The sequence below is a fragment of the Mastigoproctus giganteus genome, chromosome 4 (assembly GCF_048544385.1).
Source record: "Mastigoproctus giganteus isolate SK-2022 chromosome 4, ASM4854438v1, whole genome shotgun sequence".
Lineage (NCBI taxonomy): Eukaryota > Metazoa > Arthropoda > Arachnida > Uropygi > Thelyphonidae > Mastigoproctus > Mastigoproctus giganteus.
In genome coordinates this window covers 51,619,018-51,642,932 of record NC_143578.1, presented here as the reverse complement: position 1 = coordinate 51,642,932, position 23,915 = coordinate 51,619,018, and the positions used below count along the sequence as shown (strand labels likewise).

Genomic DNA, 23,915 nt, shown 5'->3' with positions numbered 1-23,915 from the left:
ATTTCAACATAGTTTATTTGGATGTTAGAAAGGCATTTGACTCAGTCCCTCATTACAGGTTATTGTATAAGCTGAATATATTGAGATTACTGGAAAAATTCTAAGATGGATTGCTGGCCGGCTGCAGGGCAGAAGGTTGTGATTAATGGATATTCTTCAGATTGATGTAAAGTCAGAAGTGTGGTTTCCAAGAATCAGTTCTTGGACAACTGTTTCTGATTTTTATAAATGACATCAACGATGAGATAGAAGGCTTTATGTCAAAATTTTCGGAAAGCGTAACGATCGCTTAAGTAGTTAATAAGAAGTAACAAGCAGTGCTCCTTCAGGATAACTTGAACAGGCAGCAAGAATGGTCAAAAAAGTGAAAACTATTTTTTAATGCAGCAAAATACAAGATTGGGGACCTTGGGGAATAGCAACCCCAAAATAAATTATACACCTGATGGTATAGAATTAAAAACAGTAGAGAGGAAGAAAGGGATCTGGGGTTGTAATATGGGCAGATATGAAGTTTTCTGAGCAGTGTAAACAGGCAGCCAGGGAAGCCCATAGTGTTCTATCGATGATTTATCGAACATTATCCAGTAAAGATATGGAGGTCATAGTCACACTGTACAAGGCAATTGTAAGACCACATTTGAAATAATTTGAAATATTGTGCTCAAGTACGGACACAGCTGAAAAAAGACATTGAGCTTCTTGAAAGAGTCCAAAGACAAACAAATCGCATGGTGAGATTGGCAAAAGGGTGACCACATCAGAAAAGACTCCGAATATGCAGGCTATGGAGCTTGGCAACCAGTCACTTCAGAAGTGACCTGATTGAGGCTTATAAGAATCTGAGAAGGGTTAGTAAAATGACTGAAGGCGGAATTTTTACTGTTATAGAGAATTCCAGAACCCGGGGACATAAATTCAAATTACAGGAGAAGAGGTTTAGACTAGATTGTAGGAAGTTACCCAGTGGGTCACTGATTGCTGGAACAGGTTGTCTTCACAGGTAGTTGAGGCTGACAGTTTGAGTAAATTCAAAGGTCAACTGGATAGTTATCTATGTGAGGAGGGAAGCAAATAATTTGTATTTTCTTATCTACTCTTTTTTTTTTTTTTTTTTTTGGCCACTGCAGAAAAATCTTGCGGCTACCGTGCACTATATGGCTACACTATATTTCCCCTATCTCCCTCCAGCCTGGAATGGGCTTGATCATTAAGATGCACTGGAATACCATTCCAATTCATCATACACATCAGTAATATTATGTATATACTTGATCATTAAAAATAAAATTTTTATTAATGGGTATTTTATTTTGTAAAAATTTCCATTTCAACCCCTGGAAACAATATTATAAATAGTGCTAGTTTTTTAGAGTAACCCATAAAAGCCTATTTAATCTATAACAGAGATAAAATCAGGGCCCATTTAAAGATTCTGCTTTAAACAAAGGGCATGCTGGAAAATTTCAAGGATCTCATATTTATCTTTGTTATTTGTACATCTCCAACCAAAATGATTTCCCCTGAATCAAAGAATGCACTCTTTATTATAGCTAAAGGTTCAATTACCACCTTTTCTGTTTCTTTTAGTATAACTGGATAGACTTCTTAGTCTCCAGGTGGCTGGTTCACATTTATGTGCACCAATGTCTGTTTTAGCATCCTTTCAGTTTTCACAAAATCTAACTTCCACTAAGTGTTGGTAGCACATACTACATTGGCTGATACAGAATGTTTTGCTCTTTATAGTAATAGAAAACTTCCAAGGTCAGAGGAGAAAATCATTATGAATGTTTGGCATAAATGAGAACAGCTATGGAAGTTTTATAAACCTCAAAATAAATTAATATTCTTATCTGTTAACTTGGAAAAAGTAAACAAATTTACAGTATCATACAGAATATCAGTTTAACAAATGCAGTTCACTAAGCAATGGGCTGTCATTGTGGAACCTATGAAATCCATTGCACTGGTTACAACTGAATAATTGGCATGAACAACACTATTCATGTCAGCATCAGTATGCATGCTTTGTACTGTTTAACACTCACTTTATACAGTCATTTGTGCTCAAATTTATGAAATAAATTTCATAAAAATGTTTTCCATTTTATATGGTTTTGTAAATTTATGATTAATGTCTAATATCTTGAAACAGACTTTTGGGACATGTTTACAGCATTACAGATAACTGCCAAACTAATGGGTATTGTGTATCTACATTCACACATGAGGAATTCTATAGGGAAGTGGAGGACAGAAGCTTATTAAATTCTAATAGGGAGCTTAATGAATTTGTAATAAATGAGATTAAAGTGGAGGAGAAATTGTTAGGAAGTTAAACATACGAAAGGCACCTTGGGCGGATAGGATCTATCCAGTTATGTTAAGGGATGCAGCAAAGGAAGTAAGCAAACCTTTGACCATAATTATGAGGGCATCACTGGACTCGGGGAAGGACCCCATGGACTGGAGATGTGCAAATGTAACTCCAATTCACAAAGTGGGATCAAAGGGTAATATGAGTAATTGCAGACCTGTTAGTTTAACTTCTGTTCTAGGGAAAACAATGGAGTCACTGGTTAAAGAAGCATTACAGGATCATCTAGACAAGATTGCAGTAATAATTCAAACACAGTATGAGTTTGTTAAGGGGAAGTATTGTTTGACCAATCTGATTGGATACCATGAAGTGGTGACAAAGGAAATGGATGCAGAAAATAATTTTGATATCACATACTTGGATTTCAGGAAAGCTTTTGATACTGTCACACGGAAGACTACTGTACAAATTGGAGCAGTATGGCATTAAGGGAAAGTTGCTACAATAGATAAAAGAATGGTTGAGTGGGAGAAGACAGAGTGATAACCAATGGACACTGCTCTTCGTGGACTAATGTTATTAGCATTGTCTCCCGGGGTTCAGTGTTGGGCTCATTGTTATTTTCTATATTTATCAATGATATTGATGAAGGTATATAAAGCTTAATGCCAAAGTTTGCAGATGATACGAAGGTTGGCAGGGTTGTTAATAACAGTAATGACAGTATGCTACCGCAACAGGATCTAGAAAAGTTGGGCAGATGGGCTGAGAAATGGCAACTGAGGTTTAACATTGACAAATGCAAAGTACTACATATGGGTAGCAGTAGCAGCAACCCCAGAGTAATATACCAACTGGGTGGTACTACACTCAGGGTAATCGAGAATGAAAGAGACTTGGGGGTAATTGTGCAGTCAGATATGAAGTTTTCTGAGCAGTTCACACAGGCTGCCAGAGCAGGTCATAGGGTCTTGTCGATGATATACAGAAATTTTACTAGCAGGGATAATGCAGTAGCATATCCAGGTAACATCGTAAGGGGGGGAGAAGCATTACGACCAGGCTTTTGAGATTTTTTAAAACGCCTTCTGTTTCTTTAATTTCAAATTTTTTGGTTAAGGGGGGCATACGCTTTCTCTGCCCACCCCTGAATACGCCCGTGTCACCTTGTATAAGGCAATGGATAAAGAAGTGATTATCCCCTTGTATAAGGCAATGGTCAGGCCAAACCTTCAGTACTGCATACAGGCCTGGAAGCCTCCTTTTAGGAAGGATATAGAGTTGCTAGAACAAGTGCAGAGAAGGGCAAGACTGGTGAGGGAAACAAGGGGGTGGTGCTCTTATGAAGAAAGGCCTGCAAATTGCAGTGTCTAGAGACTAGGCACCTGTGAGGTGATCTGATTGAGGTGTATAAGGTCTTGAATGGATTGAGCAAGCTCAATGCTAATGGGATTCTTCCTCTTGCTCAAATTACAAACCCGAGAGGGTGTAAACTGAAACTGAGGTAAGACAGTTGTCGAATAGATGTGCAGAAATTTCCCTTTAGCTAGTGGGTAGTGATTGTTGGAACAAACTTCCATCTGTCATTGTGGAAGATGATAACTTAAATAAATTCAAGGTTGAAGTGGAGAAACCTTTGGAGCGAATGGATGGGTGATGTGGGAAGTTTGTTTTTTTTCGGCTGATGCTGTATAAGCTTGCTTTCTTGTATCATATGCCTCTACTAATGCTAATGCTAATTTACAAGGATGACAAATATACCTCCTTCATGCTTAATACCATTGAATTAACTCCATCAGAAAGTGTATAAACCATTAGGGGGAAACCATTACTTCTCCTTTCAAATCATTACCCAACCTTTACAGTGTTGGAGGTAGGTTCTTCCACCAACCATGTCCTTGTTAAAATAATCAGAGACGTAAATGAACCATTTATGTGGAACATTTATTAAAAAAAAAAAAGGAAAGTTTGGTGTTGTTAATGTCATTTTTTAATATTATATAATATACAGGGTGTCTCAAAAATATTGGTACAAACATTTAGGGGAGGTAGGTAACATCTAAAGGAATGTGAATCGCATAGGAACCCATAACTGGAAACGTCACGAGAAAGTAGTAGAAGAGGCACTTTTTTTTTTTTTTTTTTTTTTTTTTTGTTAGTTGTTGGCACATCGGCTTCTGTGGCCATAATGCACCTCCCAGAGTTTTTGCATTTTACTGTGATTCAAGTCCGAGGCGGGATTCTAACCCGCGACCTTTGGGTTGCTAGGCAGGCACTTTACCCACATGGCTAGCCCGGTCGGCTAGCAGAGGCACAAGAAGCAGAAATGACACAAGACAGTAATTAGTAGCAACATTTATTTGACATAATATTAACAATGGAGTACGAGATGGATGCATTTCATGATGTTACAACAGATGCTCGAAGATTTCAAAATGAGACGGGATGCATGCGTGACATCGACACAGCATGGATTGGCGGACATGGTCGAACACACCTGGAGTTTCTTTGACAGTAGCAGCAGCACAGATGAGTCTCGCCACGAGATCCATTTCTGTCTCCACAGGCAATTCATACACGATAGATTTGAGGGCCCCCCACAGAAAGAAATCAAGGCTTGATAAATCAGGTAAGCATGGGGGCCAGGCAACGGGTCCACCACGGCCAATCCATCGATGCCCAAAATGCCTGTTCAAATGGTCACGAACACACTTTCCATAATGGGCAGGCGCCCCATCATGTTGAAACGAAATGTTGCGTCTCACATTTGCTGGAACATCGTCAAGTAACCCTGGAAACACTTGTTCAAGAAAGATCTGATATTTAGCGGAGTTCGTGCGGGATGGTAACAGGTATGGGCCGACTAAGCAGTCACCGACCATACCTGCCCACACATTTATTGCAAAGCGATGTTGTGCCGCATGGGGGTGCACACCGTGTGGGTTGTCGTGAGCCCACACATGAGCATTGTGCTGATTGAATAAGCCTTCCCGAGTGAAATAAGCCTCATCGGTGACCAAAACATAGGCTGCAAAATTCAAGTCTTGAACACTTTCTTGGAGAAACCACTGCGCAAAAGCCACACGTGCAGGATGATCTTGGGGGAGCAGTAACTGAACCTTTTGGAGATGAAAGGGACGTAAGGAATCATTGTGCCAGACACTCTGTACACTGCAACGAGACACTCCTAAGGCAGAGGCAACAGCACGTGTGCTGGTAGTAGGATTATTCTGGATGGCATTCAACACACTTTCTTCCATGGCGGGAGTTCGTGTCAAACGTGGTCTGCCCGCACCACTCCTGTTACCTCTAAATGACCCATAATCGCACAAATTTTGATGCATATGCGCCAACAAACGGTGGTTCGGTACATGTCTGTCTAGGAAGCATTCTCTATAAATTCGTTGAGCTGCTCGTCCATTGCCCTCTGCTAACCCATACACTAGGTGCATGTCTGCCAGCTCACAGTTCGTATATCAATGCATGCTCTTCGTGCGGTGACTACTGCTTGAATGAGTAAACCAGAAATTTTCCCTCTCGTGAACTGATAAACAGCGCCGTGTACCAACTTACGGTGACGTTTCCAGTTATGGGTTTCTATGCGATTCACATTCCTTTAGATGTTACCTACCTCCCCTAAACGTTTGTACTAATATTTTTGAGACACCCTGTATATGAAATGAATGTAGTGATATCTTTGGTATTTGAATATTATGTGATAACACAATAATGCTACCCTACTTGCACAGATAAATTGCACTTTTATTCATATATGACTGCTGACCTGCATTCATAACTGATGCACTCTTGAAGCACAAAGATAAAAATTCATTAATTATACAGATTAAATCTATTTATTTTTTTTTATCATGTATATTCATTTATAAATAAAGAAAACTATTTTAAGTTGATGCATGAACTAATAATAATTAATTGCATTTCCTTTGGCAACAGCCTCTTTTTTTTTTTTAATGTAGAATCATTTTGCACATACCATATTAGACCGATTTCATTCTCAAGGTAAAACAAGTATGACAGATGTTACCATTAAATTAACTCCATTTGTAATACTCAAATATAATAATAATAAATTCCATTTATTATGGCTAAATTACAACTGCACAACATCACTTCAAAATCAGCTCTCTTCTACAGCTGTGAGACTTGGGTCATAAATAAAAAAGATGCACAAAAACCAGAAGCAGCACAAATGAGATTTTTAAGACTATTATTAAGCTTTACAAGACTAGATCACCAAAGGAATTTAGATATTCGTGAAAAATTAAAAGTAGATAACATAGTAAATGACATAAAACTGTATCAGAAAAAATGGATCAGCCACATAGAAAGAATGAACCCAGAACGGATCCCAAAATAAGCCTTTAACTACAAACCTACAGGCAAGAGAGATGTGGGTCAACCAAGACAACAATGGTGAGATCAAGACCACCTCCAAGAGCTACAACAGAACAGGTCTTAAAAGATCTAAGCCAGACCAAGTTTATGATGATAATGATGAATTCCGTTTATTAGCTGTTAATCAGGTGTCCATATGTTGTATGGACACCTGATTAACATAATGACAGACTGACATAGCCTTATTCGGATGTACCACCTATAATGACCAGAATTAAGCTTACAATGATAAGCATGCCGCGGGACAACCAATGAAACAGCTATAGGGGCTTATAACAACAGAAAATAAACTTAAAATATAATAATAAACTAAAAGTAATAAGAATAATAGTAATAATGCAGTAAATAATAATAAAATTCTTTAATAAGTTAAATCATACTAGATGTACCCGGCATAACATATGCCATCTTTCTGATTATGGCGTAAATAGTTTAATCTAGATCCTTCAGTCTTCACAATTCTTGTTTAGCGGTGATATAATTCTACATCAGTCTCCTTTGGGATATATGCATATGTCTCTATTTGCAGTTGGTTCCCCCCCTCCACCCCCGTTTTCTCCAACAAATGTTGCAGTAACTTGTGGGTTGGTCACTCACACACTAGTCAGACTTTTGTGGAGTTATTGGATGATTATTTTCTGCAGCAGCATGTTCGAGAGGCAACCAGAGAAAGTAACACTCTTGATCTGGTTATCAGCAGTGATCATTCGTGTATTAAGAATTTGCAGATAAAGGAACCACTAGGTGGCAGTGATCACAGTGTGCTGAAGTGGGATTTACTCAAAGAGGTAACTACAGTCAGGGGTAAAGGAAAGGGTTTTTGCTTCCGTAAAGGGGAGTACAGTGGTCTCAGACAGTTTTTAAATTCTGTACAGTGGGATCAACTGACGATGTTACAAACAGTAAATTCTAAGTGGGAAGCATTCAAAGAATTAATCGTGGAAGCAACTAGACTTTATATACCGATTAAGAAATATCGTTCAAGGTTTAGGCCTAAATGGTTATCAAATGAACTAATGAGACTCGTGACAGAAAAGAAAAATGCATGGGATGCATATAAATTATCAGGTGACGCAGAAGCCTGTGGCAGATATAAGCTAGTCTGTAATCAGGTCACAAAGGAGGTTCGGCAGGCGAAGGCGGATTACGAGAAATCTTTGGCAAAAGATGCTAAGAATAATAGCAAGGATTTATTTACTTATATAAACTCTAAAAGGAAGGGGATGAATCTGATTAGTCCACTTGACATTGATGGTTCGACTGTTGATGATCCTGCTCAGATAGCAAACAAACTGAATAAGTATTTTGCATCTACATTCACACATGAGGAATTATTAAGGTTTGAAAATGGCAGAAGGTTATCAAATTGTAGCAGTGTGCTTAATGATTTTGTAATAACTGAGAGCAAAGTGGAGGAGAAATTGTTGAAGTTAAACATAAGAAAGGCACCTGGGGTGGATGGGATCTATCCAGTTATTTTAAAGGAGGCGGCAAAGCAACTAAGCAAACCCTTAGCCATAATTATGAGAGCATCCTTGGACTCAGGGGAGGTTCCCACGGACTGGAGATGTGCAAATGTGTCCCCAATTCACAAAGGTGGATCGAAGGGTGACACGAGTAATTACAGACCAGTTAGTTTAACTTCTGTTCCGGGTAAAATAATGGAGTCGCTGGTTAAAGATGCATTGCAGGATCATCTAGACAAGACTGCATCAATAATTCAAACACAGCATGGGTTTGTTAAGGGAAAGTCTTGTCTGACAAATTTGATTGGTTATTATGATGTGGTCACAAAGGAACTGGATGCAAAAAATAATTTTGATATCATATACTTGGATTTCAGGAAAGCTTTTGACACTGTTGCACATGGAAGACTACTGTACAAATTGGAGCAGAATGGTATTAAGGGTAAGTTGCTACAATGGATAAAAGGATGGTTAAGTGGGAGAAGACAGAGGGTGGTAATCAATGGGTGCTGCTCTTCGTGGACTAATGTTATTAGTGGAGTCCCACAGGGTTCGGTGTTGGGTCCACTGTTGTTTTGTGTATTTATCAATGATATTGATGAAGGTATATCAGGCTTAATGTCGAAGTTTGCAGATGACACAAAGGTTGGCAGGGTTGTTAATGACAGTAATGGCAGTGTGCTACTGCAACAGGATCTAGATAATTTGGGCAGATGGGCTAAGAAGTGGCAACTGAAGTTCAACCTTGACAAATGCAAAGTACTGCATATGGGTAGAAGTAACCCCAGAGAAACGTACCAACTGTGTGGTACTACACTTAAGGTGGTAGAAAATGAAAAAGACCTGGGAGTAATTGTGCAGTCAGATATGAAGTTTTCTGACAGTGCAGACAGGCTGCTAGGGCGGGTCATGGGGTTTTGTCAATGATATATAGGAATTTTGCTAGCAGGGAAAAGGAGGTGATTGTCCCCCTGTATAAGGCAATGGTCAGGCCACGCCTTGAGTACTGCGTACAGGTCTGGAGGCCTCATTTTAGGAAGGATGTAGATTTGCTTGAGCGTGTACAAAGAAGAGCAACACGATTGGTGAGGGGAATGAAGGGATTCTCTTACCAAGAGAGGCTTAAGTTCTGCAAATTGCAGTGGCTGGAGACTAGGCACCTGCGCGGTGATCTGATTGAGGTCTATAAGGCCTTGAATGGGTTGAGCACGCTGAATTCTGATGGGATCCTTCCACTTGTTCAGATTACCAACCTACGGGGACATAAGTTCAAATTAAGAAAGGACAGATGTAGAATAGATGTGCGGAAATTTGCCTTTAGCCAGCGGGTGGTTAATTGCTGGAACAAACTTCCATCTGTCGTTGTAGAAGTTGATAGGTTAAATAAATTTAAGGAGGAACTGGACAGGCATTTGGAGGGAATGGTGTGATTTTTTTTTTTTTTTTGGCTGATGCTGCATAAGCTCCTACACTTGCTTTCTTGCATCATGTGCCACTACTACTACTACTACTACCTCCGTTTTGGATGTAGGTGCATTATATCGTCTCTTAACCATCTCGTCCAATTGTTGCATTACTTCAGCCATACGCTCTTGGTTTGATTGTTTTTTAAATCGTTTTGTTGTTGCTTCAGCAGAATCAAAAATATAAAGTTGTCCATATCCTGGCTTATTTGCCTTGTTTGGATATAGCGGTGAGACCAAATGGTAAATCTGGCTGTGTATTCTAAACAATATGGCCCATTTCCAGGCAGTGATTTAATCTCTGCACCCATTAATGCGAATGCAATTGCTGAGTTGTACTCTCATATATGTTTTCTGTAGTAATTTTCTTCATGTATATCCCCTGTAAGCAGCTCTTGTAATAGAATAGGTGTCTCAGACTGGGTCAAAGTGAAACCTTTCCATCACGACAGCATTTAGTGTATTTGTTCGACGTGTTTAACTCATGTTCCCAATATCTTGCATTGCAATCTCACAGTTGTAACATATATTTCCTATGTTATGCTCTTCCACATTAATTACAGCTTGTTGATTATTTGCATCCGGTACTTCTATTTGATTAGTCCTATGGTTTCTTCTCATTTCCAATCTTGCTTCTCTTTCTTCAATGTTTTCTGTCCATCTTCGTAGTCAGAGTCTCGTTTCGGTCTCTTAAGTCTATTATCTCTCTCTCTTTCTCTCTCTCTCTCTCATGTTTCATTAGCATTTCTTCTACATTTTCTCAAAGTTCTTACACTGTTCAACCATTTTTACACTTCTTAAAACTTAGAACAGTTTATTAAAATTGAAAAGAAACAGTTAAATTAAACACATCGATAGCTTTCAGGCATAGGATGCCTTTTTTCAGTCGAAAAATGTTAGTACAAAAATTTAAAAATGCTCGATGTGGTGGTCATGCGAGGTGAACCGTGTGAATGGGCACTGGCAACAATTACAGTTGGAAAATTTGGGCAGCATACCTAGGCATTTTATATATATATAGATACATTTGTGATTCCATACACAGAAAACCAGGGTGCCTCCGTAGTCAGGTGGGCAGGAGTGGCAGTGCGTAGCACACGCTTCTTGATTAGACTGGGGTTCAAGCCCATGACCACCAAATATGGAGGATGCGGAAAGGTCAGGAAATGACCACTGCATATCCTCGGAGCAATATGGCCTTAGTTGCTAATGCTCCTAAACACCAAATAACAACAACAACAGAAAACCAGAGGAATCTTACAAAACATCTGCTATACAAGCAAGCAAGCACAGAAATACAAAGTTCAGCTACCATACAACATAACCATTAAAAACAAAATATCAGAATAGAAAAAAACAATCGTAATTAAGATAAAAAAAAGACTACAAATTAAGCATAACATAAAATGACATCAGCATCCTAGGAACAGCACTTGTACACCTGTCCTTTACATACAGTAAGATTGGCCAAGATGTTATATTGATATGACTTGTCAATAGCCCATAGGTAAATGTCGAAGTTGAGCGAGTAAACAGTGATTAAGTCACATTTGGGAAGTGTCTCACGAAATAAGAACTGAAAGGATTTTCAAAGTACTTAAAAACTGGTTTAAAATATTGTTAATGAATGATATGGAATTAAAGAAATTAAACCAGAAAGACAATATGCAAATGGTGACTAAACTAATGTCTAAACTGTAAAGTCTGGGCGGAAGGAGAGAAAGGATGTAATGTGAAGGTCATTTTTCGTTTGGTTGAGATTTGTTAGTATTAGTTTATCAGCCTGGGATAGAAGAGTTTTATTGTGAACTATTAAGATAAGATCTAAATTCAATGAGTTGACAAAGAAAAGAGTATTGAAGGGAAAGTGGTTTTTGGTTAAACAGAGTCTGGTTAATAAAGGGGAAAGGGTAGGTTTAGGTTTGATAGAGTTATACAATTTGGCAAAGAATGAAAGATTGTTGTACCAAATTGAAAGAGAAAAATCAGAATAGTTAAAACAGTCAACCAAGAAAGACCAGGAAGAAACAGGTTTATAGCGGAATTTCAAAAAATGTCCCTTTGAGAAACCAGTATTCGAGAGCAGAGATTTTGAAATTTGCATTGGCAACACCAGGCCAAACAAGAGAAGCATAAAGAATTTTTGGCGTGATCATTTTGAAGAAAAATTGGATGATAATATGGGTGGAATGGATATGTTTTAGGTTTTGTTTTGCAGACCAAATGGCTTTTGTGAGTTGTTTCAACATATAATTTCAATAAATGAAGAAGTTGGAGTCATAGAAAATTCCAAGATCCTTATGGTCAGATACAAGAATGGTTTAAGAACTGAGTGAGGGGTGGTAACGGGAAAGATATTTTTTCTAAGAGAAAATTGAAGGTGACTAGATTTTGAGGGGTTGAGAGAAAGATTACGAATTAAGGTATGAAGAGAATTCTTCAAAAGTATTACAAATAACATCTTGTGTGTAATGATAGATGACCGAGTTGAATTTGAGGTGGCAATGATTTTAACATATGTTTAAGAAATTACACGATTATGAGAAATTACATGATCATGATTATAAGAAAGGTTGGATTGCAGAGAAAATTAGTGTCCCACCCTAAGCGATTCCAGAAGAGCACACGGAGCGATAAGATGTATTATTGAAGTTTGATACAAGAACCCCTTCATTCAGGAGGTTAGCAAAGAGATTTAATAGATTTCCATTGATAAGGTAAAACTGTTCAAGGGGATTCAGCAGAGTTTATTGAGACCACATCAAATGCAGAACTAATACAGAGCTAATATCGGCATAAATTATGTCAATTTGATTTTTAGAATAAAGAGCACTTAGATTGATTAAGTTTTGTTGCGAGTAGTAGTAGTAGCAGTGGCATTTGATGCAAGAAAGCAAGTGTATGAGCTTATGCAACATCAGCCAAAAAAAAAAAAAAAAAAATCACACCATTCCCTCCAAATGCCTGTCCAGTTCCTCCTTAAATTTATTCAACCTATCAACTTCCACAACGACAGATGGAAGTTTGTTCCAGCAATTAACCACCCGCTGGCTAAAGGCAAATTTCCACACATCTAATCTACATCTGTCTTTTCTTAATTTGAATTTATGCCCCCTTAAGTTCGTAATCTGAACAAGTGGAAGGATCCCATCAGAATTCAGCGTGCTCAACCCATTCAAAGCCTTATATACCTCAATCAGATCACCGTGCAGGTGCCTAGTCTCCAGCCACTGCAATTTGCAGAACTTAAGCCTCTCTTGGTTAGAGGATCCCTTCATTCCCCTCACCAATCTTGTTGCCCTTCTCTGTACACGCTCAAGTAAATCTACATCCTTCCTATAATGAGGCCTCCAGACCTGTACGCAGTACTCAAGGCGTGGCCTGACCATTGCCTTATACAGAGGGATAATCACCTCCTTTTCCCTGCTAGCAAAATTCCTATATATCATTGACAAAACCCCATGACCTGCCCTGGCAGCCTGTCTGCATTGCTCAGAAAACGTCATATCTGACTGCACAATTACTCCCAGGTCTTTTTCATTTTCTACCACCTTAAGTGTAGTACCACACAGTTGGTATGTTTCTCTGGGGTTACTTCTACCCATATGCAGTACTTTGCATTTATCAAGGTTAAACTTGTTAACCTTGATAAATGCAAGTACTTGTTACTTGTTAACAGGAGAGATTGCTTCTACAGGGATGGGATACACTTAAATAGAAAGGGTGCAAGAATTTTTGCTGATGCTGTCGAGGCAGTGTAAGGTGGGTCGGAAAACTGCTAGTTGGGGGGGATACAAGGACTAATAGATTAACAGTAGCCACTGGCAGAGGTGGAAGTGATTCTTGCACTGCTTCTATTGATATGAGCAGAAGTCTGAAAAACAAGATGCAGGATATTTCAGAGACTGCTGGTAGTCATTGCGGTACAAGTAAACACATGGGTTGTGTTAGGGTAGCTAAGAATAGAAACAGGTGCATGTATACCTGCGTGTACACCAATGCTAGGAGTTTGGTAAATAAATTTGATGAATTTGAGGTATTGCTCAAAACATCAAAGGCAGATATTGTTGGGATATCAGAGACGTGGTGTCACACAGATATAAGTAATGCGGAACTGGAATTTGGGGAATACAATGTGTATAGAAAGGATAGACAGGACAGGAGGGGAGGAGGGGTTATGCTATTAATTAAGAAACACATAAAGTCCAAGGAAGTGAAGCCAGTTGACATCGATGGACAGGGCAGTGCCGAATCAGTTTGGTGTGACATAAGCATAGGGAAATCAAAATTGAGAGTAGGAGTGTGCTATAGGCCTAATGACTCTGATGAGTATAATAAGATATTGTACAGGGAAATAGAGTGGGCCAGTAAATCAGAGAGTCTTATAATGGGGGATTTTAATTTCCCAGATATTGACTGGAATTTGTGGGTTGGTCACTCGCACACTAGCAAGGCTTTTGTGGATTTATTGGATGATTGTTTTCTACATCAGCATGTTCGTGAGGCAACAAGAGGGAGCAATACTCTTGATCTGATTATCAGTAGTGACTCTTCATGCATTAAGAACCTGCAGATAAATGAACCACTAGGTGGCAGTGATCACAGTGTGTTGAAGTGGGATTTACTCAAGGAGGTAACTACCATCAGAGGTAAAGGGAAGGGTTTTTGTTTTCGTAAAGGCGACTATGATGGTCTGAGACAGTATTTAAATTCTGTACAGTGGGACCAACTGATGATGTTACCAACAGCAAACTCAAAATGGGAAGCATTCAAGGAACTAATCTTGGAGGCTACCAGGCTTTACATACCAACTAAGAAATATTGTTCAAGGTTTAGGCCTAAATGGTTGTCAGATGAACTAATGAGACATGTGGCAGAGAAGAAAAATGCATGGGATACATATAAATTAATGGGTGACATGGAAGCCTATGATAGATATAAGTTGGTCTGTAACCAAGTCACAAAGGAGATTAGGCAGGCAAAGGCAGACTACGAAAAATCCTTGGCAAAGGATGCAAAGAAAAACAGAAAAGAGTTCTTTACATACTTGAACTCGAGAAGGAAAGGGATGAATCAGATTGGTCCACTGGATATTGATGGTTCAACAGTTGAGGATCCTGCTCAGGTGGCTAACAATCTAAACGAGTATTTTGCATCTACATTCACGCATGAGGAGTTATTCAGGAAGGAGAATGATGTAGGTAAAGTAAACATTGGCAGTGAGCTGGATGATTTTGTAATAACTGAGAGGAAAGTGGAGGAGAGATTGTTGAGGATAAACATAAAAAAGGCACCTGGGGTGGATGGGATCTATCCAGTTATATTAAAGGAGGCAGCAAAGGAAGTATGCAAACCCCTAGCCATAATTATGAGAGCTTCTTTGGACTCAGGGGAGGTACCCATAGACTGGAGATGTGCAAATGTAACCCCAATTCACAAAGGAGGATCAAAGGCTGACACAAGTAATTATAGACCTGTTAGTTTAACTTCTGTTCCAGGTAAATTAATGGAGGCACTGGTTAAAGAAGCACTGCAGGATCATCTAGACAAGAATTCAGTTATAGCTCAGACGCAGCATGGTTTTGTTAAGGGCAGGTCTTGCCTGACCAATTTGATTGGATACTATGATGTAGTCACAAAAGAACTGGATGCAGGGAATAACTTTGATATTATATATTTGGATCTTAGAAAGGCTTTTGATACTGTTGCACATGGAAGACTGCTGCACAAATTGGAGCAGTGTGGCATTGGAGGCAAATTGCTACTATGGATAAGGGGATGGTTGAGTGGCAGAAGACAGAGAGTGGTAATCAATGGACACTGCTCAACGTGGACTAATGTTATTAGTGGAGTTCCTCAAGGTTCAGTGTTGGGTCCGTTGTTGTTTTCGGTGTTTATGAATGATATTGATGATGGGATATCAAGTTTAATGTCCAAGTTTGCAGATGATACAAAGGTTGGCAGGGTCGTTAAGGACACTACTGACGCTATGCTGCTGCAACAGGATCTGGAAAGGTTGAGCAGATGGGCTTCGAGGTGGCAAATGAAGTTTAACATTGACAAATGTAAAGTACTACATATGGGAAACGGTAACCCCAGAGCAACGTATCAACTCTGCGGTACTGCACTGACAGTGGTGGAGAATGAAAAGGACCTGGGGGTAATTGTGCAGGGAGATATGAAGTTCTCTGAGCAGTGCAGACGAGCTGCAAGAGTAGCTCATGGTGTCTTGTCAATGATATACAGGAATTTTTCTAGCAGGGATAAGGAGGTGATTATTCCCTTGTATAAGGCAATGGTTAGGCCACATCTTGAGTACTGTATACAGGTCTGGAGGCCTCATTTCAAGAAGGATGTAGAGCTGCTGGAACGGGTACAGAGAAGGGCAACAAGATTAGTAAATGGAACAAAGGGTTGCTCTTACGAAGAAAGGCTTAAGTTTTGCAAATTACAGAGTCTGGAGACTAGGCACCGGCGAGGTGATCTGATAGAGGTGTATAAGGCCTTGAATGGTTTGAGCATGCTCAATGCCAATGGGATTCTTCATCTTTCTCAGAATAATCACCTCAGAGGGCATAAATTCAAATTGAGGAAGGACGGATGTCGGATAGATGTGCGGAAATTTGCCTTTGGCCAGCGGGTGGTTGGTTGGTGGAACCGACTTCCATCACTTGTTGTTGAAGTTGATAGCCTAAACAAATTTAAAGCTCAACTGGACAGGTATTTCGAACGAACGGAGGGGTGAAATGGGAGTGGGTTTTTTTTTTTTTTTTTGGCTGATGCTGAATAAGCTTGCTTTCTTGCATCGTATGCCTCTACTAATGCTAAATGCTAAATGCTAATGCTAAAAACTTCAGTTGCCACTTCTTAGCCGATCTGCCCAAATTATCTAGATCCTGTTGCAGTAGCACACTGCCATTACTGTCATTAACAACCCTGCCAACCTTTGTATCATCTGCAAACTTCAACATTAAGCCTGATATACCTTCATCAATATCATTGATAAATATACAAAACAACAGTGGACCTAACACCGAACCCTGTGGGACTCCACTAATAACATTAGTCCAAGAAGAGCAGCACACATTGATTACCACCCTCTGTCTTCTCCCACTTAACCATCCTTTTATCCATTGTAGCAACTTACCCTTAATACCATTCTGCTCCAATCTGTACAATAGTCTTCCATGTACAGAGAAGGGCAACAAGATTGGTGAGGGGAATGAAGGGATCCTCTTACCAAGAGAGGCTAAAGTTCTGCAAATTGCAGTGGCTGGAGACTAGGCACCTGCGCGGTGATCTGATTGAGGTATATAAGGCCTTGAATGGGTTGAGCACGCTGAATTCTGATGGGATCCTTCCACTTGTTCAGATTACGAATCTAAGGGGGCATAAATTCAAATTAAGAAAAGACAGATGTAGAATAGATGTGCGGAAATTTTCCTTTAGCCAGCGGGTGGTTAATTGCTGGAACAAACTTCCATCTGTCGTTGTGGAAGTTGATAGGTTGAATAAATTTAAGGAGGAACTGGACAGGCATTTGGAGGGAATGGTGTGATTTTTTTTTTTTTTTTTTGGCTGATGCTGCATAAGCTCATACATTTGCTTTCTTGCATCACATGCCACTACTACTACTACTATGTGCAACAGTGTCAAAAGCTTTCCTGAAATCCAAATATATGATATCAAAATTATTTTTTGCATCCAGTTCCTTTGTAACCACATCATAATATCCTATCAAATTTGTTAGACAAGACTTTCTCTTAACAAACCCATGATGTGTCTGAATTATTGCTGCAGTCTTGTCTAGATGATCCTGCAATGCATCTTTAACCAGTGACTCCATTATTTTACCCGGAACAGAAGTTAAACTAACTGGTCTGTAATTACTCATGTCACCCTTCCATCCCCCTTTGTGAATTGGGGATACATTTGCACATCTCCAGTCCATGGGAACCTCCCCTGAGTCCAAGGACGCTCTCATAATTATGGCTAAGGGTTTGCTTAGTTGCTTTGCCACCTCCTTTAATATAACTGGATAGATCCCATCCACCCCAGGTGCTTTTCTTATGTTTAACTTCAACAATTTCTCCTCAACTTTACTTTCAGTTATTACAAAATCATTAAGTATCCTGCTACAATTTGATAACCTTCTGCCATTTTCAAACCTTAATAATTCCTCATGTGTGAATGTAGATGCAAAATACTTATTCAGTTTGTTTGCTATCTGAGCAGGATCATCAACAGTCGAACCATCAATGTCAAGTGGACTAATCAGATTCATCCCCTTCCTTTTAGAGTTTATATAAGTAAAGAAATCCTTGCTGTTTTTCTTAGCATCTTTTGCCAAGGATATCTCGTAATCTGCCTTCGCCTGCCTAACCTCCTTTGTCACCTGATTACAGACTAGCTTATATCTGCCATAGGCTTCTGAGTTGCTTGATAATTTATATGCATCCCATGCATTTTTCTTCTCTATTACGAGTCTCATTAGTTCATTAGATAACCATTTAGGGCTAAACCTTGAACAATATTTCTTAATAGGTATGTTCGTGTCAGTCTCATTAGTTCATTAGATAACCATTTAGGGCTAAACCTTGAACAATATTTCTTAATAGGTATGAAACTTTTAGTAGCTTCCACGAGTAATTCCTTGAATGCTTCCCACTTAGAATTTACTGTTGGTAACATCGTCAGTTTATCCCACTGTACAGAATTTAAAAACTGTCGGAGTAGGTTGGTCAAAGTGGACCTGCCATTAATTCCATAGTGAATCTGATTATTATGCATTGGGAAAAATTGTTTCGTAATTGTTGGAAGGATTGATCTTTCCAGTAGTTTTAAGACATAAGATGAAACTGATATTGGCCTAATGTCCTTGTTGCTTTTAGTGTTTTTTGCATTTCGGTAGTGGGAAGATTTTGTAACGAGCCCATTCAGGGAAGAAAAAGTTATTTATTTATATTTCAGCATCAGGTAGATAAAGTCTGTTATTTTTATTTCTTGTATAGTTTGTGACGCTATTCACACACTAAAAATTAAATAATAATAATAAACTAAGTGCAATGATGAATCATGTTCAAATTTCTGACGAGCAGTCCTTTTTCATACGTGCTGTAAATGAAGCGTGATCATTATATTACCATATAAGGGATCACTACAAAGTTTTAGAAGTGCTACTCACTGATTAATTAGAACGATGAAATTACATACATTGTATTCAATAAAATATCGAATGTTGACGAATTGAAACGGTTCACTTGTATACAAAATTATTTTTAATTGAAAGTTAATGCTAAAGTGGATAATAATTTGTTTTAAATGTCACTAATAAAGGATAGGTGTTGTCTAGTAATCTTTCATTCGCCAAAAGAATTCTTTCTGATCTTGAATCATCCCGAGGGTTCGTAACGACTGAACAATTTGCAAAGAGAAAAAGGACGTTACATCGACATAATTAGCCCTTTTATTTTCTCAAGTACTGTTCCTAATCATCTGTTATAAATATAAAAATGCACCTTCAACAGTAACTGTCAAAAAAAAAGAATATATTTACTGTATCTGCACACGATTAAACTGTAATGAAGGAATTATCAATAGTGATAATGAAAAATTTCTGTACCTCAATTGTGCATTCTCTTCCTTGCAAAATTTTAACACTGATAAACATTTTTCACTGTACAGTTAACTAGTATTTTACAGTAAAATTTTGTGGTTATTTTAAGCTGACATTGTATAAATAAATTACAAACACTACCAACAGACTGATCACAAAAATCGGTAAAGAAAAATTACTCTTTTCTACTACTAGTTCTAGTCAGCTAGACACCGTTCACAAATTCCAAAAGAGACATTCAAAATCAATGGTGTTTCTGACTCCACCTAATACTGTACAGAAATGGTAAATATTTTATATTAAGAGCAAGCAATATTTTAATTGGTTTTAAATAGTTATTAAATTTTACAATTATTTATAATGAGGTAGCAAATCAATATCTAATTTCCTAGAATTGTACATTCTGAATACGGTTCAGTCTATATTCTGAAGACACTCAGATTTTCCATAGGTTAGATATAGAATTACATACGAGTTGCCATTTTCTTGGGTACTAAAGCCTCCCGTATTAGGTTAGGTTATGTTATGTGTATGTTAAACGCCGAACCAACTAAGGCTTTGAGGCGTCAATATATTATGTCTGTCAACTGCGTGTATTCTGTGGCTGATTTTCCTCTTCGTATAGTAGTAGTAATAGAGGTATGTGATACAAGAAAGCAAGCATGTGATCTTATGTAACATCAGCCAAAAAAAAAAAAAAAAAAAAAAAAAAACAATTTCACACAACCATTCCTTCTAAACGTTTGTCCAGTTCCTCCTTGAATTTATTTAAGCTATCAACTTCCGCAACGACAGATGGAAGTTTGTCACAGTAATTAACTACCCGCTGACTAAAGGCAAATTTACACACAGCTATTGTCTTTCCTATATTTCCTCAATTTGAATTTATGCCCCCTCAGGTTCGTAATATGAGCAAGCGGAATAATCCCATCAGAATTCAGCGTGGTCAACCCATTCAAGGCCTTATACACTTCAGTCAGATCACCTCGCAGATGTCTGGTCTCCAGCCGCTGCAAATTGCAGCGGCTTTCTCGGTAAGAGAACCCATTTGTTCCCCTCACCAATTTTGTTGCCCTTCTCCGTACACGCTCAAGCTACTCTATATCCTTCCTAAAATGAGGCCTCCAGAACTGTACGCAGTACTCAAGGGCACAATCGAAGTTTCCCCATGATACAAAGGTTGGCAGGGTTGTTAATGACAGTAATGGCAGTGGGCTACTGCAACAGGATCTAGAAAATTTGGGCTGAGAAGTGGCAACTGAAGTTTAACATTAACAAATGCAAAGTACTGTATATGGGTAGAAGTAACCCCAGAGAAACGTACCAACTGCGTGGTACAGCACTCAAGGTGGGAGAAAATGAAAAAGACCTGGGAGTAATTGTGTAGTCAGATATGAAGTTTTCTGAGCAATGCAGACAGGCTGCCAGGGCAGGTCATGGGGTTTTGTCAATGATATACAGGAATTTTGCTAGCAGGGAAAAGGAGGTGATTGTCCCTCTGTATAAGGCAATGGTCAGGCCACGCCTTAAGTACTGCGTATAGTTCTGGAGGCTTCATTTTAGGAAGGATGTAGATTTGCTTGAGCGTGTACAGAGAAGGGCAACAAGATTGGTGAGGGGAATGAAGGGATCCTCTTACCAAGAAAGGCTTAAGTTCTGCAAATTGCAGTGGCTGTAGACTAGGCGCCTGCAAGGTGATCTGGTTGAGGTTCATAAGGCCTTGAATGGGTTGAGCACGCTGAATTCTGATGGGATTCTTCCACTTGTTCAGATTACGAATCTAAGGGGGCATAAATTCAAATTTAAGAAACACAGATGTAGAATAGATGTGCGGAAATTTACCTTTATCCAGCAGGTGGTAAATTGCTGGAATAAACTTCCATCTGTCGTTGTGGAAGTTGATAGGTTAAATAAATTTAAGGAGGAACTGGACAAACATTTAGATGGAATTGTTTTGTAATTTTTTTATTTTTTCTGGCTGATGCTGCATAAGCTCATACACTTGCTTTCTTGCATCACATGCCACTACTACAGTCCCTCCAGGGCCGAATTGATTGACAAGGCTCTCATCGTAATCATCAACGGTTGTTTATTGGACGAAAAACTCAGGTTTACGGGCGAAAAACTTTGATGAGACCGGCTAACTGAGTCATTCGGTGAAAAAGCCTATAAAAATTCCTGACGTCATGGACGGGATTTGAACCTAGCCCTCTTCTATTCAGTGTAGGGAGGATGGTGATTATACTTACTGTATTACCCGAGAGGATACCTCATATATATTCAGACGTGTAAGTAGACCTTTAAAGGAATAAAATTTCGTATAAAATTTTAAGGTCGACCTATGAGAAGCATAAAATGTTAAAAGTGAATTAAAGATATGTACTTTGGGTTAGAAAACTATGAATTACTATCGTGAATTAAAGATATGTAATAAGTGAATTAAAGATATGTACTTGGGGTTAGAAAATTATGAATTACTATCGATATTTTGTATACATTTTAACATAAATGTATATTGTTTCTGAAATTTTAAAACTAAGGATCCGATTTTTTCTTCAAAAAACTAAAACAGCTCATGGAATTCGCATGTAGTTATATTTTCGGGTTTATTTTCATAATTCTCGAAAAGTAAACCTCTGCGATTGTCAGTTTATTTTAGCAAACATAGTTCCATGTACAGGCTTTGTTTATAGAGAAATAAATTGGCAACGAAGTGCTAAATAGACACTAAAGATTGCTTAGGTTACATCACCCCAGGGGCTCACATCTGGTGAGCATGGGCTTGGCACACCCAGGATCCTAAATGGGTATCATCATTCTTCTCTTTCTTGATGATTCCCTTCTACTTTTCTCTCTCTCTCTCTCTGGATAAATCAGGGATTTCTTTTTTTGTTTGTTTGTTTTATTTGCTTGTGCAGCAAAAGCCTCAGGCTTCCTTAAACCATATAGCTAATAATAATAACAATAATAATAATAATAATAAAGTTTTCCATTCGGATAAAATGGCATTATCCGAAGACGTCATATAGAGTGACGTCACATCAGCAATTATGACTTCAAAATTTGGTATGACCTGCTACACAAGACAGTACTGTATATGCTCACTGCTTTCTTTACGATTTCCTGTGCAGAGTAATAATATGTCAGAATGTAAACTTTTAAAAGAATTAGCAGACAAAAACAATGATATTAGAGCCAGCCGAGGATTATCTCATCTCTCTGTGTGTAATATGCATTATTGCGTGTGTGTTCTTCGGTTAGTTTGCTTGTTTTCTTAGAGAAAAAACTTTGCTGTTCTCGCCTGATACTGCCTAACTCAGCCACGGAGTGGGAAACCCTATAAAAATTCTTCTCATCATTGAGGGGATTTTATCTTGAACATTTTTCATCTGGTGTGAAGCGGACAGTGAAAATAACCACTATGCTAGCAGCTAAGGCTAGCATAGTGGTTATATTTTCATCTATTACTTAATCATATATAGACCTTATATATGATTCAGCAAGAACTTTCAAGGCAAAAAAATAAAAGTCGACTTTACATCGAAATACACGAGTAGGTATAAGCTTGTTTTCTTGCATCATATGCCTCTACTAATGCTAATGCTAAGGTCCCCATTTAGCTCTCAGAACAGCCTGCATTTGTCTTCACATGGACTCAACAAAAAGGTGTTTTAAGCATGTCACAGGGACGCCAGTTCATGTCGACTCAGTTACTTCCTACATCTCTTGGAAACTGGATGGTTGTGAATTTCAGTTCTGTAGAGCTCATTCCACCTCATTCCACAGAGGCACAAATGTATTGAGATGTGGCGATAGGGGAGGCCACTGCATTAGTCTGAATTCACCATCATATTTGTAGAGCCAGTTAGGAGGTAGAAATCGTCCACAGACTGATACACTGCACCCATGAAATTACAAATAAATAAAATTTTCTGTTTATACTCTGCGACAAACACGGTCAGAGGAGTTTACAAGATTTTGAGAGAATGCAAGAAACAACACCATATTTTGCAGTCAAGAGAGCGGGCGTGAACCACGGTCAATCAAATTGGGTGTGTTTATGCACCCTCACACCTGACCTTTCGGTTACTGTGGCCTATATACCTAGAAGGATTTTGTTCTTGTTGTTGAGTTTTAGAATCATCAGCGACTAAGGCCCTATTGCTCCAAGTATGTTGTCTGTAAAATTGCATGTGTTTTGAGGTCAATTTTCTGTATGCTGGACAAAAACCGTACTACCCTTGTCTCAGACCGACAAACTCAGCCATTTTTTGAAAAAGACCAATAACAATTCCTCCCGTCATCGTCAGGATTCGAACCCAGGTCCATTCCACCAGGTGTGGGGATGATGGGGATCTTACCAACTGTGCTACCCACGAAGGCCTGGCACGTCTAGAAGACAATTATATTAAGCTCGCCCAGTAAGTTATTACGTATACCCATGTGTATTGTGCCTATAAATTGCGTGTACTCTTTGGTCGATTTACCTGTTTTTATGGACGAAAAACCTTGCTATCTACGCCTGAGACCGACCAACTCAGCCACGGAGTGAAAAAAGCCCATAAACGTTGCTCTCATTATCGACCGGATTCGGCCCGGGCCTTTTCCACCCCGGTGTCGGGAGGACTGTG

General features: G+C 38.8%; 1 protein-coding gene across 1 annotated transcript in view; it reads right to left on the bottom strand.

The window, feature by feature from the left end:
* The window catches only part of LOC150086731 (ubiquitin-like protein 4A-B), a 110,616-nt gene extending 91,167 nt beyond the window's left edge, over positions 1–19,449 (bottom strand). Inside the window, exon 1 of the mRNA XM_090371547.1 lies at positions 19,291–19,449. Coding sequence (XP_090227673.1) covers positions 19,291–19,338 — 48 coding nt within the window. The 5' untranslated portion in view covers positions 19,339–19,449. The remainder of the gene's footprint in view (positions 1–19,290) is intronic.
* Positions 19,450–23,915: the final 4,466 nt, after the last annotated feature.